Below are 25,123 nucleotides of genomic sequence, written 5' to 3' on the forward strand. Positions count from 1 at the left end.
AGAATACAAACAATGTTAAAGTATAAATAAATAAAATAAATAAGCTAATCCATACATCTTTGTTTTGTTTAAGTAATGGCGATTTATATTTGTCAACTTTTGGGTGGCCACTAGCAAATAGGAGCAATCAAAACCCAGTATACGTGGTAAAGGTGTGTCATTATTTAAGTTAGTTTTTTATTTATTAAAAGAAAACAACAGCAATTAAAACAATCAAAGAAAAATATTTACAAATAAACAAAAATTATAGCCCAATTATAGTTTTCTATACATTACTAAAAACAATGTCAAAAAAAAAGAAGAAAAAGCCACTCTGCATGATTCAACACGTAAAAAAAAATCTAAAAAAGTAAAAGAAAAAGTTTTTTGTTTACTCGGACTTAAACATCCTTTCGCCTGTAGATCCGTACGTAATAACCTCAGATCAGCCTTCCCTCATTTCTTCGGTTCTTCTCCCTACCTCTCCATCGTGGGAATGATCATTCCTTATCCTAAAGCTGTCACGTGCATGCATTGCTGAAATAAGACAAAATAAACACCTAAAATCAAAATGTACACTAACAGACTTCTGTCTTTAAACTTTTAACCTTAATAAGCATTTAATTGACATATTATGCACGAGTTTAGTTTTGATGTCTTGAAAATCGGTTGTAACACAGTTAATACATTAGGTATGGGGTACAGAGAGGGAGAAGCAAACATTTATTTTACCATAATAAGCTCACTCTGTTTATGCAATAAGATCTAATATGATAGATAAATAAATTATTTTATAATAGCGGTACAATGACTTTTGAGGCGATATTTTAGAAAAGCAGTCAGTGAAATGTTACGGTGCAATAAAATAATATTTTAGGACACTACTTGTCTTTTTTAAAACTCGGCAGTTTTTATATTTCACACTCGGTATTAATACTTAATATGCCCCTTTATTCATTTATCATTGTTTTTTTTTTCAATACATAACACTGTTTCATGATTTAAAACTTACCAAATAAAAACCGACAACTTTTTGAAAGTTGCAAAATACGAAAGCGAATTGCCGAAACGACAGGTTAAATAGCATTCGTGTAAAATAACCTTCTTTCAGTCCAAAAAAGATACAAAAATGGTCGTATGTAATGTTAATTTAAATGAGAATATATAGGATAAAGACGATTGGATTTGGAAAGCGAAAACGAGGACACCATATAATGCAAATAAGCGAAGGTTCGGTTTCGCTTCGTCTTCCATACAAAAAATCCTGCCGAATCGAACCGAATTCTGTCGTTGAGGTTTTCCGATTGGCCAATATTTTCGTCTGAACTGAATCAGATTGGAAATATGACAAAAGGAGCCGTTTAGTAAAAAAAATTGTTCCGATTCGTTACTGAGAAAAAACACATTTATTTGAAATAATAGTTTTTTTATTTGAATTAAATAATATAATAAACCAAGGAATAAACTCATTTTAAGAAACCTTTAATACGCAAAAGTTTTGTCGCGCAGTTTTTCTGAAATGAAAAAATGTTTTCAAGTGTCTTAATATAAATTAAAATTAAATTCGGTTTAAAAATCTGGTTTCGTAAGATTGATATAAAATATGAACGATTGAGAATACGATTACTTATTTCTTGTCACTACACCGCAAACACAAAGCTCTATCTCATGTCTATGACATAACACATAACCTATAATCTGCAGCCAAGCTCCAATCACAGACTACAGATATCCTCCAATCTGTCATTCATCATTCGACGTCTCAACGTGTGATGTTTCTGTTACCATCTGGCGAATACGGTACAAAACTTTTTAAACAATAGATACGAAACTCTCCAACAAAAAGGCACACAAAACATAAAGTACAGTATTATGTGTTTCCTACATGAGGTGTATAAAACATAATGTAGGTTTAAACCACCTAAATCTAATTGTGAAAATCCTACTGGACAAATTTGCACTGATTATTAACATTACAGGAGTACATACCTCTTCTGTATTAGTTTTGCGTCACATCAGGTAAAGTGGCCCGATCACCGTGGCTAATTTCACCACAGCGTAGCTAGGCATTGTAAAAATCATATTTACTTACTTCAATCACACCGAAAATCAAACCATAAACCCTCCGTGTATAATGCAAACTTTTATCATTTTTTTTATTTTATTTTGGCAACAGAGTCCAACGCAACGGACATATTAAAACAACAGGTAGAGAGAATGATTCTTGGGTATAAAATGTTATTTTAGTTTGTTTTTCAAAAAAAGGTGTTTGTTAGAGTAAGAGTATATAAAAAAAAAAATGTAAGTGGGGATAATTGCGGTTTAGAATTTAATCAAAATATTATTTTTAAAAGATGTTGCAGTCTAGTAAGATGTCGATGTCGAGAGTATGTATTTGATTGTATAAGGTCAGGGCACGATTGATAGGTTAATTTGTTGCTGCATTTGTATTATATTTAGGGGTACGTGAAAAATTTTGGTGTGTATTGTCCGCCTAGGTGGGATATTTAAATGAATCGAGGAGAGTAGGTCTGGGCAGTCAATTTGGCCATCGAGTATTTTATGTATGAAAAAAGGTCTGCTAGTGTTAGCCAGTTTTTTAAAGTCTGAAGTAAGTGACACATATAACTATTGTCAACAAATCTTCGTACATCGCCTGGCAAATATTGGGGGAGAATTCTTGCAAAACTCTAGCCAAGGTGGAATGTTATGATTTTTTTATATCAGAGGAGTTAAGTGGTAATCGATGATCAGACAGGTAAACAAAGATAGATTCTTGATGGGAGAGTTAAGATCATCAAATGCACCCATCGCTACATTGTCGCAAGATGAAATGAAAAAAAAACAATGCTTTTAACAATTATTTTAATTTAAATGAAAGTCCGAATGCGATAATTCAATGGAAATAATTGGTAGTCGTGTGCAGGTAATGAAAATAGTAGTAACTTCACTTCAAATGAGTTCATTTGAAAGAAAATAACAATTTTGGAACAAATTAATTAATTTAAGAGCAAATAAATCAGTAGGCACGCATATATTTCATATACGCATTAGTTTGTAGCAAGTCAACAAATTTGCATTGCCCAAATTGCTGCAACTTCATACCAAAGACCAATCGGCTTCAATAAAGAGACTGAATTCATTTGAATGATCGTTGGATTATTTCAATAATCTGTCTCAATCTAGCCTTGTGCTATATCTATCTTATAATTTAAAATTAAAGTGAAAAAAAAACAGGGGGAAGCATAAGAAAGTAGTTATGGAGAGAATTAATTAGAAACAGTTAATATTTATTGTCTTACTGGTATGCAATCAATTGTTTTATTTTAGTAGTAAAATACATGATATAAATTTTATAAATACAGTTAATATCTGCACATACAAAAGACTAAAATTAAAACTTGGGTTTAAATATTTTTGATAAATATTTAAAGAAAAAAAATTCAAGGCAGGAATATGAAAGTCTGGAAACTGTCGTTTAATATTTCACATTCCCTTTGTCATTGTTAAAATATTTATAAATCTTGATAAACTTCCTGGGCTGGTATTCCGAGCTATAGCGAATTTTACATACTAAATATGCATTATAGCATGCTGTAAATGCGTTCGAAATACTAGCCCCGGTGGGTTAAATTCAGCATCTATGATGTAGACATACTCAAAATATTGTTAATCAACCTTTTGAGTTCCCTGACATTTATGATCAGATCGAAACAGTTTGTAGTAGTGAAGATGTTAGGATTCGTCTTGCGTACTGCCAGGGTTTTTGGTAGTACACGAGTACTGAGAATTCTTTATAACTCGTTGGTGCGAAGTAGACTCGAGAGTGGCTCGATGATTTGGGGACCGTGTGAATTGAAGTACTCTTTAATGGTGGAGAGGGATTTTTCAGAAAAAATTTCTTCAGTTTCTCTACATGAGGGAGTGCAGATATTATTCATGGCTTTATCCTACTGAGTTCCTCCAGGGTATGGTTGGTTACAGCAGTTTGAAGACTAGAAGGAATGTGTATTTAACAACGCACTTCTTTCAATTGTTGCGCGGTGTTATTGACAACCCTGAAATTATGCGGAGCATTAGCTTTTATGTTCCGGATAATTACCTTAGATAGCGTCAGCATATACTGTTTCACATTCCAATATACAGGACCAACCTGCCAATGGTTATGCCTGTTGGAAGGGCTATCTCTATGTTGAACAATATCACTTTGTACATTGACATTTTTCACGTCTCTGGGGGAGTTTTTCGTTACAAGATTCTCTTACTTTTTTAACATATTATTCTCTGGATGTTATGTATACTTATGTTTTTTTTATATATACCTAATTTTACCTAATTATTTTAATTATTTCTAAGTATGAATTAAGATATTCCATTTGGTAATGTACATATGTATGAATAAATAAAATTGAAATTGGAAATGACTGCGATAACTTAAGCATAGGTATTAAAATTTATGAGATGACAATAATTTATTATACGCATAATAATAAATTATAATTGGTAAGATAGAAAATGTACAAAGTCACATCGCAAGTTATATATATTACAAGTTTATTAGTTGTTTACTGACAGTGTGTCTATAATAAAATATACATTTTATTATTAACCTATGGAATATAAGGAAAACATATTCTCGAGGTTTAAAAAGACGGTTCATGGCTCAGAGTAATAATGCGCCAAGCTATAGAGGAGCCCAAACGTAGGAAAACCATTCTATGACTATTGGGTATTAAGTTAGCTACAGTTCGCAGCAAAACAAAGGGCCGTACTCAGGTCGAGAATTGCCAAATGGATATTAATTTGCATTGTAAATACTTTTAAATATGTACCTGTGTATTTATTATTACAGGGTTATTCCAATTTATTTTTCTAGAATTCGCCTATATTTATTTTATAAAACTGAAAATACATGTGTGTGTTTATTTTTTTTTTTATTTATTCATTTTATTCCCAATATACTTCTGTTACATTTATAGAGACATAAATCCCAACTCCATGGAACCCAAGTCCTGTGTTGAGTTTATTTGTTTGTCCGTCACATTTCCGAAACGGCGAGTTGTAGCAGCCTGAAATTTGGACATGTCATTTTAGATGCGATTTCAAGGTTTCTATTTTCGAGCAAAATTTGAATCAACCTCTATTCGATAAAAACTCAAACTTTATATGGATGCCTAGTGCGGCCCCGACATATTGCCCTTAATCAAATCAGTAAACATACTTTAATTCACAAATTTATCCCCTAAATTTAGAAAAAATAGTATCTGAAGTAAATATGTTGATATAACGAAAGGTTTTAAGCAACATAATACACGTGTCGGGATGATAAATGCCAAAAATCAATGTAAATCATAGGAAAATATTTGAAAACAATTACCTGTGAAAACTGTCTCCTTTAACGCTCCTACCGCTGCAACCAAACATACAGCAATTCACCATAGTCAATTTTTATTTATTATAACGTAAATATCCAAGTTATTTACAAACAAAGCCAAGCACAGCTACAATAGCATCCGATCGAACTGTTATGTTTATGTTGTCAAAAGAAACAAAGTGGCCACCAATTTGTTGCTAAGCATCAAACCAACATCGCTTGCATTCTATGAAACATAGTGATAGGGCTTTTCTATAAGTTCACACATTATTACTCTGAGGTTCATGACATGACAAAGTGATAATTACTATAACCATTGTAAAAAGCATGCACAAAATATTTATGATTTTAAGACACCATCGGAATTGATGTTCATCATACTGTCCACACCAAAGGGTGCATAGGACAGTGCATTGGTTTACTAAATGCAGCGTATATTGTTCAACTATTACACGAAGGTAAGGTGACCAGCAGTGTAGAACCACCTTTCTAATCAAAATTTCATATTGACCTTCCCAGGAATCAAGGGAAGCATAGTAGGCGAACGTGTCATCCACTACATTATGAGGCGGACTTACATCTGCTTGAGTTTCTGATTTGTGATTTTTACTTGAGACTAGCTGTAGAGTCGAAAGAACTCGTCCATGATTCTGGTTCTATTTCACACACAGAACTGTTCTATTTATTTATCAATTTTCTGCCACCACATTTCTTCTGCATGAAAAAAAAAAAATATTTTCGTCTCTTCGTATCATCATCTTTTCACAAATAAATGAAGTATAATAGTAAAGGTGTCTCAAAACCTACTTAAAATTTATTTTTTTATAAAAACACATACTGGAGTTGAATTTTAAGGGTGTTTTCTTTTCAATGTAAAATATGGAGACGGAAGTTACGTGTGGAACACAACATCTGACGAATGCCCGCCTTGGCTTTGTTGGCAAACGTTCACCCTTTTGCATTCGTCAGTGATGATTCTGATAACTCAGTGACTGTGCCGCTCCATCTTGTCGGTTGATGTCCACGCGACCTTGTCCCTTCGACACTTCCCAGGAGAATAGTTTTCTCCAAACTATCAGAGTCTCCCCTGGAAATATGCCCAAAGAACTGCAGGATTCTTTTCTCGCACATGGATATCAGTATTTCTCCATGTCCATTTCCTGGAGAATAGATGCATTCGTACGTCTGGCCATCCACGGAATCCGCAGCACTTGCCGCCAACACCACATCTCGAAAACTTCGATTTTTTTCTTTTCAGATCCCCTCAGTGTCCAACACTCCACACCGTACATGAACACTGAGAAAACCAAGGCCTTCACCAGTCTCTTTTTGGTGTTAATGTTTATACTGCGATTCTTCCAGATCTTCACCAGCAGACTCATAGCACTTTTGGCAATACCAACACGTCGCCGTATTTCACCTTCACACCCACCGCCATCGCTGATGAGAGAACCTAGATAAATGAAATTGTTGACACTTTCTAAGTTGCACAGTAAGGATAATGGCGCTACTTTATTGGCTCGATCAATGATCATAAGCTTAGTTTTGCTCATATTCATTGAGAGTCCCAGATCTGAACTAGCAGCATCTATTCGGTTAATTAGCTCTTTTATTTCAATCTCTGACGATGCAATAAGTGTGGTGTCATCAGCATACCTCAGGTTGGATAACTTCCTTCCTCCAATTGTGAACTTACTTGTCCAGCCGTTAAGTGCTTTTCGAATGATATATTCACCATATATATTAAACAAGACGGGAGACAAAATGCAACCCTGTCTTACGCCTTTTCGAACTGGGAAGTTATATATTGTGTAGATAAAGAGAAAAAAATCTAAATAAAAAAGTCTGTAATCCAGCAGAAAGTGATTTTGTCAAAAATGGCACCATAGGATTCTGTACCTCTGACGTACAAATTTGCGCGTACTATCTAGTTTTATATGTTCTTAGAAACATCAATGGTGTAATGATCATTGTTCTACTCTTATTTCTTAAATTCGAATAAATAAATGAAAAATCATGGCGTCAACTCCACAGATATGAAATATATTCAGGGACGTTTCTGCAAACACTCAAAAATGATAATTTTGGACTTGTGCCATTATTATCGCTCAGGTGCAAAGTATCCATTTTATTTCATTTAAATAAACATTCCAGTGTGTAATTTCAAGCTATAATAGCTAAGCAACCAGAGTTGAGCTGAAATGTTAAACAATAAAATTGCTGCAATGATTTCATACGTTTGTTCAATTAAACAATATGAATATCCAAATCACAATGAGGAAGTTTCGTTTTTTTTTTATTTGTTAATAGACCATCAAACTAAGCCTAAAAAATTAAAAAATGCTTTTGTGTATTATCATCGCTATAATTTTTTTAAGTTTTGAAAATACTCAGCCTGTGACGTCATAAGATGCGCTTCCATTTAAAAGTAAAACCCTGTAGCTGTTAAAATACACTATGTGTTGAAAAAAATGGCTACCTAGAAACCGGAAATCTATCACAAAACATAAAACTATAATTTATTGGTACACATGAATTTGTGACGTTTTCTATTCTTTTTATTGCTTTTTTAGAAACTTCGACATACAATTAAATGCTTTAATTTTTACCACAAGCTAGGAATATTTTTTTATATACAATTTCCAGTAAGCACTGAACTTCCTCATTACAAATAAATAACATCATTTTTTTACTACTTATTTCCCTGCAAAGTTGAAATAGGACAAACGCAAAAGATTTGGCAGCTGACAGAGATGCATGTTTGTGAAGACATGTGATGATGATAAGAATGAAAGTTTTATTGATGGTGCCGACGATTTTATTGTAAAAAAATACAAATTACATATTTTCAAATCCACATGTATAATATGTACATTTTGTAATAAAAGTAAATCGTTTAAATCCACTACATTCATAAAAGTCACTTGTAGAAAGAGCTATGTACAAAAAAGAAATATTTGCGTTCTTATAACTTGCCCAAATATTAAATTTTGAGAGCCATTTTCAACGAGTCTAATGGTAATTAAGTTGGGGTAGAGTGGGATTCAAACCACGTACTTTTGCTCCGTGAATCCGAGACACTAGCCACGGGACTACAACCCGATTCATGTAAATGAATGTTTTGTATAAAACAAATTGAATAAAAAACTAAGTGCTTTTACATATCGTTAACATAAACTCGGACTGTTTTTCTTTTCAATACATGAGACAAATTTTAATTTAACTAATAATTTGAGTTATCAGATAAGTTAAATTTTACATCAAATAATTAAATTTGTGGTTTAAAGACTTGGAAATACATGTTACAATTAGTCGGTATTGCAGTTAATAAATAGATATGTTATTTAGAGATAAAGATCAGAAACCAAACTATAAACACTTTAACAATAGTTTATTTACAACAGTTACATATCAGTTTATAAAAGTACAGATATTTGAAATGATAAAAGTGAAACATAAAGTTGTTTATAATTAAACTTATAATGATTGTGTATTTGTAAGTAAGATAGCTATTGTTGTTTCACAGATATAATTTTATCTGATGCCGATTATATACAGAGCAAATATTTAGGTGGTCAATGTCTCACTCTTCCGCAGAAATATTTATATGTTATCAGACGTGCAATCTTAAGCAATCATAGAAATCTATTCTAGAAGTAATTTTGACTGAATAAATTATATTTACCAAATTAAGACTTCCAATAATAGGATTTTTCAACTGATAAGAGTTGTATTAAAATAATAACATTATTAATACATACATACATTTTTGTATATAATTGTAAGATTCCATATGTCCATGTACTTGTAATTTTCTCAACTAAACGGTTTGGGTAGGTAGTAGATAGGAAGAAATTGCCTTAAGGCAATATGCCCGCCCTTATATGTATATAAACTGTATATGTATATAAAGAGTTAAAATAAATAAATAAATAATACATGATCCTTCTTTATTTTCCAATTTTTTTTTACCAGTTCTCTATATTAGAGTACATTACCTGTTCACTCGATAATTACTAACACAAGAATGTTTTAAAGGACTTAAAACCAAATAATTTATAATCTTTCCAGCAAACAAAAACTTTGTTTTAAAAAATTTGTTTTATTAACACATACGCGGTTATGGCTGCCAAAATCGTCTATGGCAGTCAGCCCAAAAGACATTGGTAGTGAAAAGACTGCTATAGCCTATGTGAAACTGAAGTAATTATATGATAGGGGGTGATATTGTGTCGCTTTAAAAACAGTTGGCAACAAAAGTGTCCTAGTGTGTTAGTCAAATAAAATTTACTTCAAACCATCAACTACGGTCTAATTGGAAGGGAAATATGTTTAAAAATAAGAAAATTACGATATGATTCCTTATGAGAAGATTCTATGGGAAAAAAGTGTCCGCAAACGTATTAAAAGTTTTTGAAATTAAAATCGCAGTACTTGGAAAAAATGATTTACAGTGAACTAAAAATTACAACAAGAAGAGCAGCAATGAAGCTGAGCTGCAATATGCATATAATATGCCATAATTATTATTGGAATGTAAAACATAGGGCCAAGATCTAATCCTACCAATACGTATGTAAAGCGAGTAATTTATGATTTAAGTCTAGCTAATTGGGCTTCAATATCTGCATCAGCATCAGCATTTTTCGATGAAACTCCAACTTTGCCGCGGATGGCCGAAGGTGCATCTGCCATCTATAAAACAAAACAATTCATAAATTATGTATTTTAAAAATGGTTTTAATAACAGTTAAATATTTAGATTGGTCTCGGAATAACTCTGGAAATATCAGTAAGTTTGTACATACTAGGATTGGTAAAACCAAATCGAAATTACATTTTGTAAATAGCTAGTTAAAAGCTTACAGAAACCCAGTCAACGGTTTAAAAAAATATCTATTTCAAAATGCCCGAGATATAAATGGGAGTTTAAAGTAAACTTGCAAAAAACACTCTTTACGACTCCTTGGTGCGAAGTAGACTCGAGAGTGGCTCGATGATTTGGGGGCCAAATGAACCGAAGTACTCTCTTATGATAGAGAAAATCCAAAAGAAGTTTCTGAGATATCTCTACATGAGAAAGTGCGGGTATTATCCTTGGCTCTACCCGACCGAGTTTCTCCAGGGTATGCTTGACTACAACAGTTTAGAGACTAGAAGGAATGTGTATTTGACTACACATTTTTATCGATTGTTGCGCGGTATGATCGATAATTCTGAAATTATGATGAGCATTGGTTTGTATGTTCCTGATAATTACCTAAGACAGCGTCAATATAGATTGTTTCATGTTCCGATGTACAGGACCAACCTGCCTATGGTTATGCCTGTTGGAAGGGCTACCGCTATGCTGAACAACATCGCTCTGGATATTGATCTGTTCCATGTATCCGAAGGGGTTTTCAGGAGCAGGATTCTTCTACTACTTTGACATGAGTCTCTTTCGTGTATTTTTTTCTTCTTTTTTATAATATGTACGTATTGAATATATTTTTGTAATGTATATGTTATATTTAAAATAAATGAATTGAATTGAAAAAAAAAACACAAGGAAAAATATCATAAATGTTTCAGCGTAACGGTGAATGTTTGTTCAGCGTGCACCAGACGTATTCTGTCACATAATAAGTGCAGAACACTATAGAAACACATATGTTTTGTTGCTATTTATCCATATTTTTTAAAATATGTAAATAATACAAAATAGGGGTAAAAGTTAGTAAAACAAGAACTCACCTTTCCACTAATTTCGATGCCTATTTCATCAAGAACCCTGTTCACCACATCATTAGATTCCGATTCTTCGTCCGAGTCTCCCAGCATATCGTCTAATGTGTCTGAAACTGTTTACAACAAATTTTCATAATTAGGGTTAAAAAAAAAACCCTGTTATTTTCATACAATTTTATGTATTATATTATATTTATGGTCTAGAAGACTAACGTGCTAAGACAAAAAGAAAAGAGTTTGTGGAATTTTAACTTTAAATATGACAAATGAGCATGTCGTACCATTTATACTCACTAAGATACTAATTTTTCATCTTTTCCCAAATCATAGTTGCAAATTCATAATAAGTGACATGAAAACAAAGACAAAAAAGCTACTAGTCATACTTTAAACTGCACTCCTAAAAATATACCGATCCTGTAATTAGCATGTTTGTCTTTAGACCATCGACATATACTTGTTTACGTAAATATTTGCTTTCCCATTGAAAAACCATACAGGTTTAAATGAATGAGGTTTAATCCAATAATACATTTATTCATCATCATCATCAAACCCTTATCTGCACCTGATGGTACATACATTTGGTAAAGTAAATGCAGCCTATTTCGATCATCCGTTACAAGAAGGTAACGTAATTAGTCTTCTTAGGTTCCAGTCCAGGGACAGTAAAATATTACAGTGTAAACCACCTTACAAACAAAATTGTGTTGCATGGAATTGATATATAATAAGTGCTCACAAGTTTCAACATGCATAATAATGTTTCATGAATTCACAATTTCATTTACTTAAAATACATTATAACCTCTACCAATTTTATATATAATATTCAGATCAAAATTGAAACCTTATACGAGGGACCATAACGCTCTTAAAACACACTGAGAGAGAACACAATGTAATGACGAAAAACATATTTTTAAATGAAACTTACTCATTTCATCAGTCATCTCCATTTTAGCATTTTCTCTCTGAAATTGTCCCATTTCCGCAGCAAGTTTTTGTGGATTCATCAGTTTATTCATACTGCCCATTGTCTTAGCGGTCGTTCCCATTGCTCCTGCTATTGCAATATTAGCCCCCATGGCTTTATTTTGAATGCCGACACTGGAAATCTATTCGCACAGAACAATACATATTATTAATTAATCAATATTGTAGTGTTTATAAACAACAAATATTTATTTATTTATAAAGAAACATTGAATTGAAAGCATTTCTTCGATTTAAAAAAAAATATCCCTATTACTGTAGAATTTGTGAATTACTTTGAGATTAATATGCCTAACAGTAATTATAAATGCTAGCACAAATCATATATATTTGCGATGCTTTGTCATAATAATGCAACAAATGATGGGACTAAGTAGTGTCAGGAGAAACCATCGATCTAAAGACATAAAGAGCTTGGCAGGAGTTCAGTGGCGAGATGCATGACTCAGGACAAGGACAAGTGAAGGAGAAAAGCTGAGGACTGTCTAGTATCAAAATGTAGACGGTTGATCACCATAAATATGACTATGGGCCTAACTTATTAGATTTCCTTTTACTGAGCTTATACCATTTTACTCTATACCATTCTTATTCTACCACTTTGCCTAGGCATAATTTTATACCAGGTTTATAAGTAAGGCCCCATACATAATTAAACAGTATTTTTTATTTAAAAGGAAATTTAGTGACCACTTTCTAAAAGCTGTAAATAACTGTACTAGAAAAAAGTGATCAAGTTATGGTAGAGAGGGATGAAACCGGACCACAACCCAGTTCCCTAATACATACTATTTTTATAAATTCAATAAATATAAAGCTTTTAACAAGGTTAAATCAAAGTGTTGTGTTAATATTTTTATCGCATCCACAGTAAAAAAAAAAATAATTTACAAAAAATGTAGAACAAATGCAAGTACTCGCCTTACTGTTGGCAGCATAAAACCTCGTCTTCTGTTTTCTTAATTGTACAAGCTGCTTGGCGAGTAGTCTACAGGATTCCTGGTCTCCATTTTGAGCCAACTTTTTTATTTCTTGTTCCTATAAAAACACAATTTTATTCCATAACTAGAAAACATTACCAAAAATACTAAAGGTCAGAGATTTGAGGTTTCATACATAGATACTTTCCTACAATTTGAAGTATATAGTAGGTATGTTTGTTATGTGTATCGTACGAATGCAAACGTTTACTTTATTAATGACATTTTAGAGTATTATTTATTGAATCGGCATTAACAATGTGGAATAAAATGATTAAATTTATTTAAAAAAATGTTTTTATAAAATCAATTAAATTTATTTTGAGTACATAGTTTTAGAAAGCACAGATCCTTCTATAAATTTGGTCAAATCAATAAAAGACATTTCAGTGCCAAACAGTGAAAATATTTTATGGGTTTATGTAGTAGGTAGTGAAAAATCAAATACCTACAGATTTTGCTATTTATTTAAAATGGTGAATGTCTGCTTTTTTTCTTTACTAAATAATCAAAAGTAAAACAGAGAACTCAATTCTTGTGTAATGCCAATATTCCTATATGAGTGTGAATCGTGGCACCTTACTAAAACTAAAAACACCAAATTTCTGAGTTTTGAAAGATGTCCTTGAGGAGAATTTTAAGTATAAGGTGGTTCGATTTTATTACTAACATTGAAGTCCAAGAACGGTTGCAGCAGCCTCCTATAACGAGCACTTTGACGGAGCAACGGTGGACCTGGCTTGGACGCGTGCTGCGAATGCCTCAGCAGTGCCTAAGTTGCCTATTTTTTGGTTTTAGATATCTTGGAAGGCCATCAATGACAATCTTTTGGCTTTTTTTGGCAGAACTAAGAAATGCGGGATTGATGTGGGAGGAGGCGAGAGTGATGGTTGGCGATGAGTCTCCTGGGGGCGCCTGATGAAGTCCACATGCTCCACTTAGTGGGTGGAAAAAAGAAGATGAAGAAAATAGAGAAAATATGATTGGATAAATTTAATAAAAATTTAACAATATAATTAATACTAACAATTTTCTTTTCTTCTCTTTCCAGGGCAAGTTTGTCTCTCTCAATTTCTCTTCCAGCCTTACGCAAGATTTTGTCATTTTCTCGTTGTTGTTCTAAAATAATATAAAAATAATGGAGAATGAAAGAATTAAAAACTTCTTTGTATCCTCCTCCATAAATGCTACAAATAGACAAGTTGTGCATTTGAAACATAATATTATTCTGATATGAATGCACCACTCGTCTATTTGTAACAATAGGGAAACATGACACACTACGAATACCGATAAAAATGTATGAAATGGATTTAGAAGAATTAATTGTATTTTCAAAATCAATATGGATATTGTGGAGAAATTTTTTCATATTTAACTTTGAAAACGAAAAAAAAAAAATGTGACTAGAAAAACGCAACATGTTTGTGCATTGATAGTTGTGATGTTTTAAAAAAACTTGAATGGTTTGGAACAAAGTTGAAAATGAACATTAATTGTGACGTATTCAAAATTACAACTATGTTTTATGCTATTGATAAGTAGCAAAAAAATTTATAGACCCTTATTGCTTTAAAAATGTTTTTAAAAAGTGATATTTCCCTATTATGGAGGAGAATACAAAAAAGGTGTTTTTGGAGGTTAACTAGAAAAATATTATTTTGAAGTTGCCTAGTTGTAGTCAGTGATATAATACCTCTATGGTTGTAGTAGGTAATTAATTACACCGTGATGTATAAATAAAGCAATGATTATTTGAGATTAACTAAATTTCAATGATGCACTGTTACAAATAATAATTATTTAGCATTGAAATATTAATACATAGATGCGCCGTACCCTATAGAGTAAAATATTTTTTAAAGTAGTGATACGAAAACGTACCCATAGTTACTAAGTTTGTTTATTTATATTAGGGCTGCATTCAATGATCATGCATATGCTACCAAAAATTGAGACGATTTTTATTTTGGTATATAAAAAAGTTTTTATTTTAACATTCATTTTTGGTGGATCCCAATCAGATTCTTTCTTTAAATTCCTTATAAGTTAGAGCCGTATATTTCCTTTCACTGGATTTTGGGAAATGTAAAAATAATATTAACTCTCATTTATTATATTTTAAAAACGTATTCCTATTAGTCCACCCCTGTAAGTTGCCATAGTTTGATGTTTCCAAAAAGTAATATAATTTGAATTGTTTTAAGCTTTGTTAATCACTCATGAACCTTTTAATAATGTTTACCCGAAATGTTTTTACATGCTTTCTTTAAACAAATAGGGATTTTGGTTTCGATACTAAACATTTGGGCATTAGTTAAATGTCATCATTTTTTAGAGCTCAGGACATGTCAATGTTATTTAGCAATGGAGAAGACAAGAATCATCAAATTAATCAAAACAAAACCAAAAATAAAATGAAATGAGCGCAGTAAATTATTAAAAGTTAGTTACTATTAGTTTGCTGCATAGATGTGGTGGGGTAAGAGGCAATTTTAAAGCTAAGAAGCTTGGAGTCAGAATTTATAAAATCTACTGACTCTGGTCCAAGCTAAATATTAACTTATATATATTTTTTTGACTGTAACATATTTATATTTTATTATATTGACTGTTGATTTGCCGCATCTGGAAATTATGCCTATCAAATTTTATATAATATAATCAATAAAATTTATATTACTCTATTTTACTAATAAAACTTTCACTTGTATGATTTTGAATAAATTGTAAAAATAAAAAAGTTTGACAACCAGCCCGAGAGTCTTTTATTCTTCAATTTAAAAATAGAATAAAATAAATTTAAGAAGTCTCGCCATATCAAATAACCCAGTACTTACTTATAAAGTATATACAAATAAAGTGCCACACATCATCTATATACTTAAAATGAATGTTTGTTTGTTTGTCCACAATAAACTAACAAACTGATTTATGCGCAGTTTCTCGCAAAATTGACAGCATTATCCTGGGAAGGTTTTAAGCTATTAAAAACATTGATCTGTCTATCTGTATATTTCAGGCCCGGATTGTTTGATCATCAGTAATAGTTGAAAATCGAAAGTAATAAAGTAACAATAATTTTGAAAACAGAATCTTTGTTATACAGAAAAAGTGATTAGGTACTTTTGATTAAACAACCAGGCCCGTTTCAATGGTTACATTTGGAGAGTGGTTTGAATTAAATTCAATAAGATAAATAGTGCTGTTGTTTTGACAATTCAATGTATCTACATTCTGACTTTTACATAAAATTTTGTATGTAAAGATTGGTCATGTTAAGTTTTTTTATGTTTTGTAAATTTCATAATGTTCCATATTAGTTAAGACAATTCAATGAGCATTCAGGACATTCAAGATTAATGGATGGAAGATGAAATTGGGAAAGCAGATTTGCTAGAAATGGGTTCAGAGTTCAAATTGTATTCAAGGTTGAACACAGATGAAGATTGTAAAATAAAAAATAAGATTGACTGAAATTACAAGAAGGCCTAAGACTAGCTTAAAAATATTGTAAAATAAAGGACCATTCACTGAAAGAAGCGGAAATTTCATAGGGGAGCTAGAAACTAAACGTTACCGTGCCAGAAAATCTATGACAACTTTTTAATGAACAGCAAGCAAACCAAAATCACAGATTTTTAAGGCGGAAAGCGCAAATAAATTAAAAGATTCAGAGAGTGAAGATGATGACATTATCATTCTACCAAAAAACCTTTTATGTTTAGTTGTATCGAGCAGCGATGGGAAAGGAAATAATTCAATCAAGATTTAACAAATTGAAAAAGTATTTTATTTTTTTACAACAAATAAATTGTTTCGATTTTTTTTGGAACCTATCCCTTCTTTATGTACTGACTCAGTTTCATATAACACCGCATTTTATAGGAACCTATTAACCGTGTTTTAAGAGGGCCACCTGTACAATAATTGATATCAAACATTCAATTGTGTTCATTTAAGCTATTTTATTTATTTTGTTTATTCAGAAAAACAACAGCAATGCAAAAAAATATACACAACATTATAAAAAAACATTAAATAAAGCCAAATCAGTTTTCCACCTAAATACGATTATAAAAATCCAGTTCAGTTAGATACTAATTCATAGAAGTGCATGTGTGCGAGTTTTTTTGTGTGAGTTCTGTGCATTGTTGGTGCGAACTGTAGGTACATGGAAAAGAGATAGATTCGTGTGACGGGTGCAGTAGCCAGGTACATTAAGGGGCAAACTCAGAAACCAGAACAGGACTATCAAGACGCCCATTAAGAATATCATGTTAAATTCCCATATCTAATACCAAACGACGATCCTCAAGACTAAGTATATTATGTTTATGACAAGAAGTTTTATAGTTCGGGTCCGTAAATCTGGATCTCCAATTGAGATGTCTCAAAAATGTTTTCTGAATATTTTCAAGCCTTATCTTGTGTATGGAATACTGAGGAGACCACACAGAGGAGGCATACTCAAGGAGACTGCGAACGTAAGCGAAAATCAATTTGATACTACCAATATCATTAAAAACTTGGCAAGTGCAGATAACAAAACCTAAGTTTCTGTCTGCCCGCTTCACTATATTTTCGATGTGGTTTTTATACGTAAGTTTTTTATCTAGAATCACACCAAGATCACGAACACTTTCAACTCGTTGTATAGCTTGATTACTTAAAAAATATTGATATAAAATAGGTTTGGAGCTACGTAAAAAAGAAATGCAGCCTGTAACTGAGAGGGTGGATCATCAGTGGCAGAGCGATGTAGGACCTCAATGCCTGTCGATTTAACTCTCATGTATGGTCCGCGATATTCAGTCGTTTAAGTTTTTTTTTTATTTGATATTAAATCAAATAACGACTCAAAACTGTATTGTAAGTCAAAGATATACTATTGAGCTACTTGAAAAAAAAAAATATGATCGTCGACTTAATAGTTTGGCAACACCTGGGACATCCAGCCTAAAATCGGATTTTTAATAAAATTTCTTAAAAATCCGAATAACTTTTAAACGAATTAATATGGCGGAACATACGTACGGATTAAATCGATAGGCATTGAGGTCTTCCATCGCTCTGCCACCGATGATCCACCCTCCTAGTTACAGGCTGTATAATAGATTTACCTATATACTTAAATCAAGCAATAGTAAAGCATTGCCGGTTACAGCTAGTAAATTATATTGTGAACATTAATAATGAACACATATAGAGTTATGTAGTCCTTTATTTATATAAAAAACAATAATCCTATTATCGTTAATGCAATATTCATTTCCACGTTTTGGTGAAAAAAAGGAGTGTACTTTCATACATTCTACCATCTCGAAATACACTTTTGATTTATTGATCTAATACTGACAATATCATTGTATAATCTACCCAGTACAATTCAACTAGAAAAGAAAAGAATACTCTCAAAAATATCCGCAAACATTAATTATGAAATTAACAAAAAATTTGTTGATATTTGTGTTGTCACGAATTGACTATAGTGTTTTGTAATCACATGAATCATTATGACATGAATCTTATGTAAACAAAATAAAAGCTGTGCAAATAAAGCCATTTTAATTTGATAAAAGTCGACACATAATTAAAGTAATCAACATAAATTAGCTAACGCGTTTGACGTAATAATTTCATAATGCCCTGTTTTATATTGTGAATTATGTATACATTCAAAGAAGGCAAAGAAAAAACAATGTTGGAAAAAACGTTGGCGCGACAATACAAAAAAGTTTTTTACAAACCTTTTACTGTCGGAGCTTTTTTAAAAAAGAAATCCATGGTCAGCAAACTAAAACACTCGCAACGTCAAGTAAAAACGATCTTCACACTGAAATGAAGTCCTGATAGGTCCCGATGAAATAAAAATATGAGTCACACATCAGACAGCTGTCACTTTCAAAATAAGTTCTTCTTTTTTTTCCATAGATTATTTTGACCTTGCTAATCCATGTTAGGGTTGCCAGATACCGCCATAAACAACGCCAGGATTAACATTAATTTCGGGGTAAGTTATGCACATTGTAAAGATTATTGAGATGGTTTGTAATCGCAAAGTAATTGTTGAGGTCAACAATTTCTTCTTTTAAAAAGTATCTTTACCGGAAAACTAAGAGCTGCCCCAAATTGCTAAAAAAATTCTTGTCTAGTAGTGAGGTCTTAATTTTGTAAAAGGTTCATAAAACAATAAATAATTTAAATAATATTAATGAACTAATTACCCGTAATTATTCTAGTACTCGCTACACACGTTGACTTTTTGCAGTGAAAGCACTTCTTTCACATACCCGAAAACAATTTTTAAGACAGAGGGTCTTTCTATCAATTTTGATTTTTTTTCACACTTTGACTGTCGTAGAACTTTGTAAGAACCAACCAAAATTGAGAACTGAACAAAGTCCATGTCACAATGATACAATGAGCTAGCTAGGTTTTGGCCGTTGGGACTTAGTGGAGGAGTCAGTGTAGCCCTTTGGCTGAAAAGTTTGGAGACACCTGGTTTAGGGAATGAGCTTGATTACATTTAAGAATATTAAATATTTTTTTAAGCCACTTAAATAATTTACTTTTGTAATCAAATTAAAAATTTCTTAATTTTTTTCTGCTCGTTTTTTTAAATTTGTTCTCACTTTGACGTTTTAAAAATCTTTTTTTAAATATTTTATTAGGGCCTTTAACCAAAACATGACAACATCGGCCAAGAACAAGTTGTATGGATTTACAAATTATAATTATCATAAAAACAACAAAAAAAGGAAGGAATAATAATATGGACACAAAAGATTGACAGCAAAAATATATGTATTAAGAATAACATAAAATAATACATATTTTTTATGGTAAACAAATAGCTGAACGAACAAAATTCAAAAATTTTACACATTACTATTTTTCAAACCTACGAAGTTTAGACAATGTTTTTCTGTGAGTGTATGAAATAATTTGTAGTTCGCTTTTATATCATCCTATGTGTATTTTATTTCGACGTAGATAGGTAGTAGGTACTTACACAAATTTTATTTGCAGGGATAATAATTGACAAACTACAAGGAAAATTACGTAGATTTCATGAGTATTATTAATTAAGTCGATAAATGTATGTACATTGTCAATTTAATATTCCAACTTCGTAAGGCTCTCATACAGTATTCGATGAATAATTATTCGTTCCGACCTTGCACAGCCACCGACTCTAATTATTGTTTAAATAAATAATGGGACCCGTGACATTGTACCTGACGCTTCAAACTATGTGTTTACACTTTGAATAGCGATTAATGACCTGTGCTAGCTGAATTTCTAACATGAAATTATTATCAACTTTGACACTCAAACACTGGGAACAAAAGAACTTACATGTTCGCTTGAACACGGACAGGGACATACGATTCAAAATAGCTTTCTCACTATTTAAAACTATTCAATAGTCAAATTTTGATCTACAATGAATTGGATGAACGAAATGTCAAGCAAAAAGTTTGAAGAAGAGGGGAAACGAGTTATTAAAAACATTTATATCAGATCCAAAGTTCCAAGGTTTGAAACTTTAGGTTTAGGTCACCAATATTCCGACTTTGATGTAAATCCAGGGTACGTACGGCATATCGGCGATTTTGACGCGTCAAAAATATGGGGACACAAACCGAATTCTCTCGGTTTTGGTCCCACGGGGTTCACAGGAGGTCCGAGTTTGTTGGAGCAGGAACTAGGTAAAATTAAAAACGTAAAGCACCGGATCCCGAGTGCTCCGGACCAGAGAGCCGCTAGAAGGAAAGAGCGAGGAAGGCTTCCATCTCTCGATGGAAATATTGTCGAGATACATGACCAGTTTTACAGAGATCACAAACTTCTCCTGCTCTTGTTCAGAGTTCTGGCTGTTATGCCCATTACAAGATCGTCTCCAGGTAAGCCAATTTTTTTTCATATTTCAAATCCAGTACTGCAAAGTACGAGCAAAAAGTATTTTTGCGCCACAACAGACTAAAAGGCGCAAGTACAGAATTAAATAAGGGAACTTATTCACATACACACACCCTCTCACCCTCACACACACACACACACACACCCTGCCTCAAACTGTATTTTTGTGGATATCTGTTATTGGTTTAATATTATGTTTTTTAGTTTGTACATGAATATTTGCTGCATTACTGTTGATATATCCAAATAAATCAAATAAACAGAAGAGAAAACGCAGTCTGACTTTTCTTCATACAAAAAAAACGTATTCCTGTATTTTCTCCCTAGATTACGGCACAGGAGCAATGATTTTTTCACACTATAGATACCATTGTCCCCTATCATTTGTTTTTTTTGAAAAATTGTTTCATTATCACAAAAGATCACGTGCGCCCTGCCCTCTCTGGTTGTTCATAGCGTACCAAGAGCCATTACGCACTATCGACTGGTCGCCGGAGATTCGGTCTCTCGGCGACTTAAACATAGGTAACTGGGGCCAGGAGACCAAGTCGAGCGCAATGTGCAGAATGGACGTCGAAGAAGTTACAATAGTGGCGTTACTAATTATAAAAAGAAAAGAAACGCAAGAGAGTATTGGGTACATCCTTTTTTGCAAGAACGGAGATTATAGGGAATGCTTAAAATATTTTATGAAGACGTTAGAAAGTACCCTCGTAATTTTTTTAACTACACAAGAATGTCTGTGCGTTTGTTTGATGAGCTATTGTGTCTTCTGAGACCACATATAGCTGGCACAGATACTTATACTTACATACTTACGTCCGGTCGCCTCGACAGTTGCTCGCAGTGTGTAAGCTTCCATTTGAACAAATGCTCCTATTGGTCGCCGGCGACCAGCAGTCGTTTGTGCATCGCCACTGCACGGCGAGTCACCGAGTCTCCCGGGCGACCGGTGACCAAGTGCGTAAACACCTACTTAAACTATAGAATGTCACAGTCGTCGTCGACCGAGTCTCCGGCGACCGGTCGACGACTGGGCCAGCGTGTGGACGCTCGACAATCGCTCAGCCAGCTTGATCTGTATGAGATCGGTTTCTCGGATGGTATGTTAAAATTAATGGCGAGCTACCTCCAAAATAGAAACCAATACGTCTCCTACGGTCTATTCGCATCAGAGTGTTTCCATACTTTCTCGGGTGTCCCGCAAGGCTCTCACCTGGGTCCATTGTGGTTCTCAATTTTCATTAATAATATTTTAAAAAATAATTTTGAACTCGCGTTTTCTTTTTATTCAAACTATTCTTAAAGGTCACAACTTCTGACGATTTTTGTCTTCTCCAAGCGGATATTTCTAATATATCTGAATAGGGAAGGCGAAACAAACTTAGGTTTAATGTTTCTAAGTGTTCGGTCGCGTCCTTCACTAGGGCCCAACAAACTATTTTTTTTCGTTACAAAATGAATGACCAGAATCTGATACGAACATCGTAAGTTAAGGATCTGGGCGTTAGATTTGTGAGCACCCTGACATTTCATGAACACATAGAGACAATCAGTTGGAATGCATTGCAGATGTTAGGATTTGTTCTGCGTACTGCCAGAGTTTTCGAAAATACCCGTGTACTGATAACTCTTTACAACTCCTCGGTGCGAAGTAGACTCGAGAGTGGCTCGATAATTTGGGGGCCACATGAACTGAAGTACTCTCTTATGATAGAGAAAATCCAAAAGAAGTTTCCGAAATATCTCTACATGAGAGAGTGCGGGTATTATCCTTGGCTCTACCGAGTTTCTTTAGGGTATGTTCGGCTACAACAGTTTAGAGTCTAGAAGGAATGTGTATTTGACTACACATTTTTATCGATAATTTTGAGATTATGATGAGCATTGGTTTGTATGTTCCTGGTAATTACCAGACAGCGTCAGTATAGATTGTTTCATGTTCCAATGTACAGGACCAACCTGCTTGTGGTTATGCCTGTTAGAAGGACTACCGCTATACTGAACAACATCGCTCTGGATGTTGCTCTGTTCCATGTATCCGAAGGGGTTTTCTGGAGCAGGATTCTCCTACTACTTTGACTTGAGTCTCTTTCATGTATTTTTTCTTTTTTGTAATATGTACGTATTGAATATATGTTATATTTAAAATAAATGAATTGAATTTAATTTATTCTGTGTTAAAAAACTGACAACAGGCGGATCGTGTACCGGCGCATGTGGCGCCAGCTCTGACAGCGACAAATACCCGTTCTACACGTTTGCCAATACGCTAATATTGCCAGCGTCTTAGTGAAGGTATTGGCCAGCGAGTGAAGCCGCCTTTATGGCATCCAGGACCATTCAAAAACCCTTAAATTTACCTAGTTTGTCTTCAGACGTACAGTCTACAAATATGATTAATATTTTTGAAAAACGCAAAAGGTACTGACGCAGAAAATTTCATGCGACACTCTTTCTTAAAAAAAAAAACAAAATGGGTCAGTTTTTGGGCACGGGAATCAGATATACGAAACATTGATTTTCGTTAGGCATAATCAGTCCAACGTGCACTTGTCTTTTTCGCACAGTATTCGGGGAGGAATCTGCGTAAGAGTGACAATAAAACAATGTTCAAATCTTAGAGTAATAACCTAATAGAGTTGCCCATACGGAGAAAAACCATTCTAGGATTATTGACCACGAACTGTATTCTTGATCCGCCTGGACACAGATAAAAGATTTCTGTTTCCCCTTCTCAAAACAGTGTTTATTTCTACAAACTATGTATTTTTTGTGTTGTATAAGGCACTGCGTGCCGTGTAAATTAATAAGTAATTAAATAATCGATTTCAACAATGTTTTGAGTATGTCCAAATGTTTGTAGATAGGCTGAATTTCCTTCCCAGGGAGTTATTTAGACCTAAATTTGTTGCCACAGAGAAGGAAAACATTTTTGAGAAAGGAATATGGAAGTCTAGGCATTTATTTGCAGGGCCTATCATTGGCTGGTTTAAGTGGCCACTTTACACACTGTGTAACATTCACCATTCTGCTTATCTTTAAACATTCACTTTTCCTCAACTCTTCCGTCTGTTGACTTTTATTTTTTTTATTTATCAAAAGAAAACAACAGCCATTGTAACAAAAAATAACAACATTTACAAATAAACCAAAATTAGAGGCCAATTATAATTTTCTACATATATATAAGTAAATACAATGCAAAAAAACATAAAAAAAAGCGTGCCCATGAAAAGATACTCTGTATAATTCCACTTGTAAAAAAAAGACAACAATAATAATGAAAAATATAATTTTTTTTGTTGACTTGTTTTCAAAAAATCCTTTCGTCAGCGGATGCATACGGAGTAATCACAGATCAATTCATTTTTCAAACAAGAAAAAATAAATATTCAAAAAAATAAAGCATGTAAAACCTTTTTAAATAGGTACAGTTAAATGAAATTATAATTATTATTTGCAATTAAGGTGCTAGAATTTTCTTTATGGTTTTATGTGAAGTAAAAGAGCTGAAACCTTTATCGTGTGGATGAGATTCATCCGGCTGATAGGCAACGCCTGAAAATTTTTTTAAAATTTTTATTATTCTTTCCAATTTATGTTTTTTAATATCTTTTTGTATCAGTTTGTTTAATCAACAACGTTTTAAGTATGTTCAAATGTTTGTAGATAGGGTGGGTTTCCTCCCTAGGTAATTACAGCTCTTTAAAATTATAACTAAATGGTAAACAGTTTTACGTTATTTGTTAAATAGTTATATGAACAAAATTAATTCCATGTGCTTTATGGGCCTGCCACACACTCGACGAGTGGTATGGGAAGTAGCGAGGAAAGGAGGCAGAGACGTAGTGTGGCAACATTACTCGTCATGCCGCTCGTCATGCTCCTCGTCGTGCCCATCGCTCCCTATTTTGTCGGTTTGAGCGCGAGTCAAAGGGCCGGCAATATGAGCGCGAGTGGGGCCACATAATCGCGCGGTCGCAGTACGCATCGAGCTCTCACATAAGACGCGCATGTCATTTTTAAATGATGTATATTTCTTTGTATGACATTTTTTAAAACTATTTTTTGTATTTTTTTTTTACAATATACCGAAGATGTTAAACAAAGTACCTTTTAAAAAAATAAAGGATAA

At 33.0% G+C, this 25,123-nt stretch overlaps 2 protein-coding genes and 1 long non-coding RNA gene across 5 annotated transcripts in view; 2 read left to right on the top strand and 1 right to left on the bottom strand.

Annotated features, from left to right (window-relative positions):
* Positions 1-1,570: 1,570 nt before the first annotated feature.
* LOC148274932 (uncharacterized) lies at positions 1,571-9,312 on the top strand. Its single transcript, XR_015824168.1, has 2 exons — positions 1,571-1,779; positions 6,612-9,312. It is a non-coding gene; the product is annotated as an uncharacterized LOC148274932 (long non-coding RNA).
* LOC148274933 (charged multivesicular body protein 2b-like) lies at positions 8,149-18,996 on the bottom strand. Of its 3 annotated transcripts, none has more exons than XM_088236444.1 (6): positions 18,810-18,996; positions 14,087-14,178; positions 13,001-13,117; positions 12,021-12,201; positions 11,090-11,196; positions 8,149-10,048 (listed from the first exon to the last, which is right to left on the bottom strand). In XM_088236444.1, exons 1-6 carry the CDS (start codon positions 18,844-18,846, stop codon positions 9,944-9,946), a joined length of 639 nt encoding a protein of 212 aa, XP_088092570.1. In that variant the 5' UTR covers positions 18,847-18,996; the 3' UTR covers positions 8,149-9,943. The 3 variants fall into 3 exon arrangements, with proteins under 3 accessions (XP_088092570.1, XP_088092571.1, XP_088092572.1); XM_088236445.1 differs by lacking the exon at positions 18,810-18,996 and adding an exon at positions 15,514-15,806; XM_088236446.1 differs by lacking the exon at positions 14,087-14,178 and having other exon boundaries at positions 18,810-18,976.
* Positions 18,997-20,929: 1,933 nt separating this feature from the next.
* The window catches only part of LOC148274934 (gustatory and odorant receptor 22-like), a 59,336-nt gene continuing 55,142 nt past the window's right edge, over positions 20,930-25,123 (top strand). The window contains exon 1 of the mRNA XM_088236443.1: positions 20,930-20,969. Coding sequence (XP_088092569.1) covers positions 20,945-20,969 — 25 coding nt within the window. The 5' untranslated portion in view covers positions 20,930-20,944. The remainder of the gene's footprint in view (positions 20,970-25,123) is intronic.

This window comes from Micrasema longulum, unplaced genomic scaffold (assembly GCF_059751315.1).
Source record: "Micrasema longulum isolate JH-2025_06_02 unplaced genomic scaffold, ASM5975131v1 h1tg001557l, whole genome shotgun sequence".
NCBI lineage: Eukaryota > Metazoa > Arthropoda > Insecta > Trichoptera > Brachycentridae > Micrasema > Micrasema longulum.

Bases quoted from the DNA above. Each gene is read 5' to 3' on its own strand.
- LOC148274933 (XM_088236444.1), bottom strand. From the start codon at position 18,846: ATGGATTTCTTTTTTAAAAAAGCTCCGACAGTAAAAG. The intron at 14,179-18,809 runs GTTTGTAAAAAA...ATATTATTTTAG, and splicing joins AAAAGCTCCGACAGTAAAAG to AACAACAACGAGAAAATGAC. The intron at 12,202-13,000 runs GCGAGTACTTGC...CTGTGCGAATAG, and splicing joins TTTATGCTGCCAACAGTAAG to ATTTCCAGTGTCGGCATTCA.